The sequence below is a fragment of the Trachypithecus francoisi genome, unplaced genomic scaffold, assembly GCF_009764315.1.
Source record: "Trachypithecus francoisi isolate TF-2019V2 unplaced genomic scaffold, Tfra_2.0 Lachesis_group4, whole genome shotgun sequence".
Classification (NCBI taxonomy): Eukaryota; Metazoa; Chordata; class Mammalia; order Primates; family Cercopithecidae; genus Trachypithecus; species Trachypithecus francoisi.
The window spans coordinates 8,900,200-8,909,923 of NW_022681469.1; the positions used below are offsets into that span (position 1 = coordinate 8,900,200).

Genomic DNA, 9,724 nt, shown 5'->3' on the forward strand with positions numbered 1-9,724 from the left:
GGTGCTAGAAGTGTTAATTACCTTGATTTAATTATTTCACAATGTATATGTGTATATATACACATATATATTAAAAATCACATTATACACATTAAATATATTTAATTTTTATTTATCAGTGATACCTTAATAAAGCTAAAGGGAGGTACGTATTTCTGTAACTATCTTGCAAAATACAATTCATCACATTAACAAATCATAGTAAATTAAGAAGAATAAAACTGACATTACTACCAAAAGAAATGCCATATTTTTGAAAGCATCTGCAAAATCCTATTTAAAACATCTGCAAATATATTTTCTTCAGCTTCTTCCCTTATATTTTTTATTTTTTCATCACATTTTATTTTTAATAATTTTATTTTTTCCTCCTTTTCTGCCTCTGATTTATGCTCATCCTCTTTTACTAGTTTAATTTCTTCACTTAATTGATCAGTGTAGATTTTCCTCAAAATCTCTTCCCGTTGTTTCAGCCTTTCCTCTGTGTCCTTGTATATGGCGTCAGAAAAGTAGGCCCCTTTGTTGCACTGCACCATTTTCTCTATCAGCTCCACCAGCTCCTGCACTTGACCTTCCTTCTCTGCCTCACTGGTTTGGTTGCTGTTGCTGAAGGCACAGCAGCGGTTCCCGCACTCCTGGACGATGCTTTTTAGGCTCACATCCGCATCTGCTATGAAGTCACTCAAGCTCTGGCCCTCCAACTCTTCTTTGCGAGTGAACAAAATGACCATGTGCTTCATGGCTGGCTTCCCAAAGACAGCCTTGATCAATCCAACAGTTTTCTGCTCTTCCTCTGTGTAGCGGCCCAGCTGCAGAACCAGGACAATAGCATGGGGCCCTGGGCAGGAGGAGATGACGCAGCGGCTGATTTCCCTGCAGGTGGTTTCCAGCCTCTCCTTGTTGTCAAAGAGCCCTGGAGTGTCAACAACAAGAAGGTCTCTCCCCTGCCATTCCCGGGATGCTTTTTGACAGGTCTTGGTAACAGCTTGGGCAGCAATTCTAGACTCAAAGATTTTCTTTCCAAGGATGGTGTTCGCTGTTCCACTTTTCCCACTTCCAGTTTTCCCTACCAGAACGATCCTCAGAGAGCGGTCCTCACTCTCAGCCATGCTCAGGTCAGGAGGCTCTGGAACTTAGGCACGTACAAGACCTTGAAGAGGGAAAGATAGGGAAAAAAGCCAGTTTTGGTAAGTGGGATCCATTCCCAAACTTCTTCTCTGCTTTCTCTTTCTTCTGAAAATTTGTAACATCCTATTATCCATATTAATCCCAGTAAAGACAGAAGGATGAAATAGTCCGATTAATATGGAAGAAATAATAGAGAAAGCAGTTAAAGAGTTTCCCACAAAGCAGTACCAGGTATAGATGGTTTCACAGGGGGATTCTATTGAACCTTTTAAGATCTAAGCATCTCAAAGCTACCTAAAACTGCTCCTGGCCATATAAAAAGAAGGAAAAAGTTACATTTTTTTCTATGAAGCAAGTATATTGATTCTAAAGGCTGACAAATATTTCATCAATAAAGAAAACTACAGATGTGTCTCATTTGTGAATATTAATATAAAAATCCTAAATAAATTATTAGACACTAATAAATAATAGACTGTGATTAAGTGTGATTTATTTCAGAAATACTATGGTGGTCAAATATGAGAATGCTGATTGTTACAACACATCCCATTAATAGGTTAAGAAGAACATTAGCTAGATGCAGGAAAGATATTTGGCCAAATTGAACACGGATTTGTGTTTAAAGTAGTTTGTAGAACAGAAAAAATATATATTTCTTTAACATGATTTTACATAAATATAATTTTTTGATTTTGTCATCTTTATTTTTTTCTGTAACTAAAATAGTTGATTATAAAGTTCATTTGGGTGAAGAAAAATGCAAGTTAGCCTAGACAATCAAGGAAAAGAAGAACAGGGAAAGACTAGCTCTACCAGACAACTAAACATTATAATCTCTATCATTGAAGCAGTATGATATTGGTGAGTGAATAGAGACAGGCCATGAAACAGAAACAGAATTCACAAATAGGCCATAGCTCATTTTACATTCATTTATATTCAATTCAATTACATTAACTTACATTCTGTGAAGCAACACCTCATACCAGTGGGAAAGATGAGAGACACTTTTATTAGCAGCACTGAAAGAACTACACCACCATATAATTGAATGCAATGTTATCTTTAAAATGTCATACAAATTCCAAATAGATCAGAAATTTAAATGTAGAAACTAGCCCATATAAATAATAAAAGAAACACGGGTAAATTCTTTGTAACCTGGGAGTGGAGAGGATGTTAATAACTAAGATTTAAAATAGTATAAGGAAAAGACTGATAAGTTTGATCACACAAAAATCTAAAAAATTATGTAAGCCATACAACACCATAGATAAAACACAAGTATCAAACTAGGAAAACATTTTTTCCAATTTATCTCAAAGATGGCTACTTTTCCTATTGTATGAAGAATATCTAAAAGTAAAGAAACAAAAGACCAACGACTTGATAGAAAATTGGGCAAAATATAAATACACGGCCAAGGAAAAAAATGCAAATTATCCTTGAATACATAAAAAGATATCCAAGTTCATTCACAATAGAGAAAAATAAATTAAAAACATAGAAAAAATAAAAAATTCTCAGAGATAACTCTTTCTCAACTATAGATATGGCAAAAATCCACACATTTCCCAGCATAATCTGGTGGTAAAGGTATGGGGAAAACAGGTAATTTCCTGCATGACTAGTGTGAAGGGGAAAAACAACCTAACACCTATAGAGGAAAAAGTAGCAATACCTTGAAAAATTACACATGCATTTACTCTTTGATTATCAATCCCAATTTTAGGATTTATCCCAGTGCTGCACTGACAAAAATACAGAAAGAAATATGCATGTGGTTATTCATGCAGTACTATTAGTAATAGCAGAAGATCAAAACCCTATCAGATGGCCATCAGTGGGGACCAGTTGAATAAACTAAAGTATATTCATACAGAAAAGTACTATCCAATTGCAAAAAGGAATGAGAAATAGATCTATATACCAGTATGAAGAGATCTCTGGGATATACTGTTAAGTGAAAAAAGCCAAGTGAAGAAAATAACGTATCTTTTACTACCATTTATATAATAAGAAGGCACATTAGTTTTATGTATAAATAATTTTTATGTGCATGTGAAAAAGCAATGGCAGAACCATTTGAAAACTAAACAAATGAAAGAATTATTTATATGAAGATGGGAGGAACAAGGTACAAGGGACAGGAACAGAAAATGGTCACTAGACTTCTTTGAATATCCTTTGTTTTTGCAAATTTTATCTTGAGACCATTTCAATAGTTTACATAATTGTACAATAAAAATTATATTTTAAAACACCAGTAAAAGTTAAAAGAAATGGAACAAATAAACCTAATTGTATTTTGTGTCAAGGATGAACCACACAAAGATTTGTCCTGAGAGGCTTGAAAATGTAGTATTAATAATTTCACTGTGTGTGTGTGTGTGTGTGTGTGTGTGTGTGTACTGTTTTGAAGTCCATCTAAAAGGCATAAACCATTGTCAGCCAAGTAGCAATGAGTGCACTTAACACCCAGATTGTGATCTTCAAATGGCATTTCCCACAAAAGAAATTAGGACTACTAGGAAAAAGTACTGATTCCAGGTCTGGGCCAGTAAACATACAAGTTTAGCCTACAACATCTTTCATACTAGAAAGCAGGGATGTTATCAAAAATTACTTAGTTTTATCAGAAGAACTTGGAAGCTATCTTAAAGAGGTTCCAACTGGACAAAGATGGAACAATTTGAGCACCATTAATAAAGATTGTTCCAATGGATTAAAATATACCAAATATATTGAAATCCAGTAGTTTATAACAACACCATGTTCCTGAAAGAAGTTAATTGCTCCCTTGGAAGTATGCTAGGAAAGTGACTCATCATTCTGAACATGGACAACTAAAGCGAAAGAAGCATTTATTTTGTCTTTCATACATCTCATCTTTTAACTATATCTCACAAAAGTGAAAGAATCGCTGAATGAAAGTTCCTTTGCATAGGACTATTCCACCTAATCAATGAATAAAGAATGATAGAATATCATCTTTTGGTAACTTTTAATGAAACAATTTCATTCTAGACAATCATTAACATCTGCTAACATCACAAAAAGAGAGGCACTCAAATATTACGTGCCTTCTAATGGAAGTTTAGGATAGCATCTATGAAGTATTCCCACTAAAAAAACGAAGTCAAACTTTAATCTGATCCAACCTCCCCATTAATATAAATTCACACAAAACACTGGAGCTAGAAGTGAATGTTAAATGACATCGTTAGGATGCATTCAGCAGTATGAATACTGTCCAGTTCTGTTGGACAAAAGACCTTCCCTTCCTTAAACAAAGAAATTTAACACAACATTAAGTGAAACTTAAGAGATGTCAAACAATTGTAATACATGAATTTTCCTTAGATCCTACCTCAAACAATTTTAAAAATTATGAGATCTTCAGGGAACTCTGAATACAACTGGTAGTATTAAAATTTATAATTGTCTTTTGAAGCCTGTTTATGAAATTGTGGAAATGCTTTTAAATGGTCTTAATCTTTCAGAGACACATATGCAAACATTTACTGATAAAATGATGTAAGGTCTGACATTTGCTTCAAAATAATCTGTGATAGAGTTGAGAATAGGAGCAGATAGTTGAACAAGACTGGCATAAATTGATAACTGTTAGATTGTAGTATAGGTACAAGGAAGTTCCTTATATTATTTTTTACCTTTGAATAAGTATAAATTTTCCACAAATAAAAAAATGAACCCATGTATAGTGTAACCACTATCGAGTATATACTGCATATCAGAACACCCTGATAAAACATGTTTTGTATATCTCATTTACTCTTCAAAAATACTCTACAGTGAAACTAATTTTATTATTCTAATTTTTTAAATGAGGAAGCTGGTGTGGCTCAAAAATTCTAGGAAACATGCCTCTGGTCACTGTGCTAATAGGTATTGGGCAGAGAAGACATTCGATTCAAAGTCTGTCTGACTCTACCAAGCTCACTCTTAACCATGCACTCTACCACCTGTTCTTGGTTACTCTCAAGCCATGATTCTAAATTTTCATTGACATGGCATCAGAGATAGATCAGTGGAGGGCAAAGGAGATGATCCACACTTTCTGCAAAAAAGTGAGCTGGGAGCCAGACTGTGATAAGGGAACCGTGAGGAGGGTTCTGCATTTCTCATGGACTTTTCCATCTCTCCCATATTGAGAAGCCAAACGTGAGAGAGACAGTCAGAAAAATCACTTTAAAACTTTCTCAAGTGGTTCTTGGAAGATCCAGAAGACCTCCAGCTAAGAAAAAGGCTGAGAAGTGACAAAAGCATTTACAACAGAGGTGGACAGTTCTAAACTGTGGCCAGACCCACCAGTTCTAGAAAATTTCGTAAGCTCCTTGAGATTTAGTTCCCTCTGCTATAAAAAGGGAAAATAAAACCAATCTTGCAGGGTTGTCCTTAGGCTTTCATAGAGTGATTTCTATAAAGGTCTTTTATAACAACTCTTTTTGTATTGAATGGTGGAGCAGCCCCACAAGTTACACTGTTAGGGACACAGCTTGTCTCTGCTTCATGCTGGAAAAAGTCAGCAGACTGAATTCTAGTGTTCCTCTACCATGAGTGATCTGGGTACCCCTGAGATTTGGGAATCTGGGTTAGGATTCTGGGTACCCCTTGAATTGGGATTCTGATTCTTTTTCAGTAAGAAGAGGGACTTAGACAGGTGGACCCTAAATTGCCTGTCACCTCTACAAATCTGCCTATTAGGAGCTCTTAATTTCTTATGCAGGTTATCAGGCAACACTCTATGTCTATCAAAACAGCCAGTGAGTGGAGGGTGCACTATGCAGCCACGTGTGTCCCATTACATATGAGATGCATAGACTCCGCAAACACATCTCCTCACTGCCCTTCCTTCTCACTCCTCCCACAGCACCTTCTATGCAGTGCTGCTAGCACAGTGCCCTGCCCCTCCTCAGGGCAGAGTCCACTCCACCCACACACCCTGTCCTCACTGCCCTTCACAGCCCAATAGCACCAACCCCTCTTCTCAGCCAGGCTCATCTTCTCTTGAACAAGTTGAGTTTTCAAGTGCAAATAAATCTCCTCACTCCCCTTACTACTCACCCCTCCCACAGTACCTTCTCTGCAGTGCTGCTGGTACAGTGCCTTGTCCCTCCTAAGGGCAGAGTCCACTCCACCCACACACCCTGTCCTCACTGCCCTTCACAGCCTGATAGCCCCAGGCCCTCTTCTCAGCCAGGCTCACCTTCTCTTGAATAAGTTGAATTTTCAGATTTTCTCCAAGGAGGCTGCTTGAGCTGTTGCTTTTGCTTTGACTGTGAGACAGAAGTGTCTGCACCCCCACCAAAACCTCTAAGTCAGGAAGCTCAGACTGGGTGGAGCCACAAAAAAAAAAAAGTTTGTCTTTAAAGAAACAGAAATACTGCTCCATAATCTGGTGATTGCTTCAATTTTGCCAGTTGAAACCTTTTGCCCATGGGCCTGCTATAAACACCATTTCCAAAGCTACATTTTTTGCTTCAGGTGATAGTGATGGGTGCAAAAGAGCCTTATTAAACGACCCAAATATTGCCTAGAAAACAAGGCACAGGATCTGATTGTCTTCCCTGGGTGGAGTGGGAGGCTGAAGGGTGATTTGGGAAAGAAGGGAGACAGGCATACACCTTGCTGTTTCCAAGCGTAGAGCTGGGGGTTCTTACAGATTGTGTAATATGGGTTTTTAATTGTAGTCTTTCAGGAAGGCCTCAAGTTACTCATTCAAAAGTTAACAGCACTGAGGCTCAAAGGCAGAGTCTAAATCATTAGGAACCAAGGAAAAAAAGGAAGGTGAGGCCTGGAAAAATAATCTGCCCTTGACCACATAGTTTCTCTAGTTACTTTTCATATAGTTCTTCCAAGTTGGAAAATATGCATGACCTAACAAGTAAAGATGCACCCATGGAATAGATCCTACACCCTTTCCCCGCCTTCCTCTCTACCCCACATCCTCCTACTCCAGTCTCAGGCAGAGATAGATTTTCTAGAATTTACCCAGTGGATGGTTCCAATCTGCTCTGGAGGTTTCTTGAGGCGAGAGGCATGTTCCCAAAGCTCTCACAGTTGACCAGATATTCCAGTTGGCTCCATAAGAATACTATGTTTAGAGTTCCAAGCCCATAGCCCCTGTCGCAGCCTTGCCACCCTCCAGCACCTCATGCCAGGAGCGGGCCTAGAGCACTTGCCTTGCCCCTCCACGATCCGGGCTCCGGCACCCACCCAGGTCCGCACCACTGGAAGCCTGAAGGGAGTCGCTGGACGTGGTCGCCGCTAGGTGTGATGTATCTGCATCTTGAAAGGAAGATGAAACAAAAGCCTTCTTTGGAATATTTGGATTTTTGTCACTTTCTGTGAACTAAAGCGATTTGGTGTCTCCTTTGGATTGTTTCTACACTTCAAGAACACAAGTTGAATCACTCAGACCCAAAAAACAAGTCTGAAGCCAGCATCCATCAATACTTGGTCGATGAGCCAACCCTTTCCTGGTCGCGTCCATCCACTAGAGCCAGTGAAGTAGTATGTTCCATCAACGTTTCTCACTATGAGCTCCAAGTAGAAATAGGAAGAGGATTTGACAACTTGACTTCTGTCCATCTTGCACGGCATACTCCTGCAGGAACACTGGTAACTATAAAAGTTACAAATCTGGAACATTGCAATGAAGAACGTCTGAAAGTTTTACAGAAAGCCATGATTCTATCCCACTTTTTCTGGCATCCCAATATTACAACTTATTGGACAGTTTTCAGTGTTGACAGCTGGCTTTGAGTTATATCTCCATTTATGGCCTATAGTTCAGCAAGTCAACTCTTGAGGGCCTATTTTCCTGAAGGAATGGGTAAAACTTTAATAAGAAACATTCTCTTTGGAGCAGTGAGAGGACTGAACTATCTGCACCAATATGGCTGTATTCGTAGGAGTAGTAAAACCAGCCATATCCTCATTTCTGATGATGGCCTAGTGACCCTCTCTGGCCTGTCTCATCTGCGTGGTTTGGTTAAGCATGGACAGAGGCATAGGGCTGTTGATGATTTTCCACAGTTCAGCACATCAGTGTAACCATGGCTGAGTCCAGAACTACTGAGACAGGATTTACATGGGTATAATATGAAGTCAGATATTTACAGTGTTGGGATTACAACATGTGAATTAGCCAGTAGGCAGGTGCCTTTCCAGGATATGAAGAGAACTCAGATGCTGTTACAGAAACTGAGAGTTCCCCCTCATAGCCCAGTGGATATCAGTATTTTCCCTCAATCAGAATCCAAAATGAAAGATTCCCGGTCAGGTGTAGACTCTGGGATTGGAGCAAGTGTGCTTATCTCCAGTGGAACTCACACAGTAAATAGTGACTGATTACACACACCATCCTCAAAAACCTTCTCTCCTGCCTTCTTTAGCTTTTTACCGCTGTGTTTGCAACAAGATCCGGAGAAAAGGCCATCAGCAAGCAGTTTATTGTCCCATGTTTTCTTCAAACAGATGAAAGAAGATAGCCAGGATTCAATACTTTCACTGTTGCCTCCTGCTTATGACAAGCCATCAGTATCATTGCCTCCAGTGTTACCCTGGACTGAGCCAGATTGTGATTTTCCTGATGAAAAAGACTCATACTGGGAATTCTAGGGCTGCCAAATCATTTTATGTCCTATATACTTGACACCTTCTCCTTGCTGCTTTTCCTTCTGTATTGCTAGGTACAAATACCAGAATTATCCTTGAAAACACAGTTGGTGCACTGGAGAATCTGTTATTTTAAAATCACTCTGTTCAAAGGGGCATCAGTTTGTAGTCCCGTTGGTTCACACAGAGTGCTATGACAACTCCAAGGAAATATCAGAACTACTAATCTAGCTAGTGTTATTTATTCTGGAAATCATTCTAAGCTGTGACTAACTCTCTTGATCTCTCAATATAATTTTGGAGTCAGTTAATTTTTTCAGTATTTTGCTGTCCTCTTGGGAATGGTCCCTCAGAGGATAGTGCTTCCAAGTACATCTTCTCCCAGATTCTCTGGCCTTTTTAATGAGCTATTGTTAAACCAACAGGCTAGTTCATCTTGCATCAGACCTTTTATGGTAGAGGGAAAATGTCTTTACTTTCCCTTTTCTTCTATTAATACTTATGGTAACATCTCACTCAGCCTCACTCACATTAAATGATTCACTTGAAGTATATAAAAAAGAATACTGTGTTTAAAAATAAAAATAAAAAAGGAATATTACGTTTTTGATTTTGTGCGTATGTGTATGTGTGTGTGTGCACAAACCTCGGGGCTTTTTTTCTGTTGCCACAGTGCTAGATAAATGCAAAGCTTAACTTATTAAGATAGTGCAGAAATAATAACAGGAGATGAAAGGGATAGTACTGTCCTAGCTCTTAAACAAACTAAACTATGTAACCTTCGAGTATCAGCTTGCTATTGCTATCATGACAAATTACCAAAAATGTAGTGGCATAAAACAATATAAAATTTTCCTCTTACAGTTTTGGAAGTCAGAAGTCCAAAATGGGCATTATGGGGATAAAATCAAGTTAATTAGCAGGGCATCTTCTAGAGGCTCCATGGGGG

At 38.4% G+C, this 9,724-nt stretch overlaps 1 protein-coding gene and 1 pseudogene across 2 annotated transcripts; one reads left to right on the top strand and one right to left on the bottom strand.

Annotated features, from left to right (window-relative positions):
• Window positions 1-5: 5 nt before the first annotated feature.
• Window positions 6-6,506, bottom strand: GIMAP7 (GTPase, IMAP family member 7). 2 transcript variants are annotated; one of them, XM_033193692.1, is made up of 2 exons: window positions 6,362-6,506; window positions 6-1,150 (listed from the first exon to the last, which is right to left on the bottom strand). In XM_033193692.1, exon 2 carries the CDS (start codon window positions 1,107-1,109, stop codon window positions 231-233), a length of 879 nt encoding a protein of 292 aa, XP_033049583.1. In that variant the 5' UTR covers window positions 1,110-1,150; window positions 6,362-6,506; the 3' UTR covers window positions 6-230. The 2 variants fall into 2 exon arrangements, with proteins under 2 accessions (XP_033049583.1, XP_033049584.1); XM_033193693.1 differs by lacking the exon at window positions 6,362-6,506 and adding an exon at window positions 6,157-6,179.
• LOC117073387 lies at window positions 5,709-9,325 on the top strand (annotated as a pseudogene).
• Window positions 9,326-9,724: the final 399 nt, after the last annotated feature.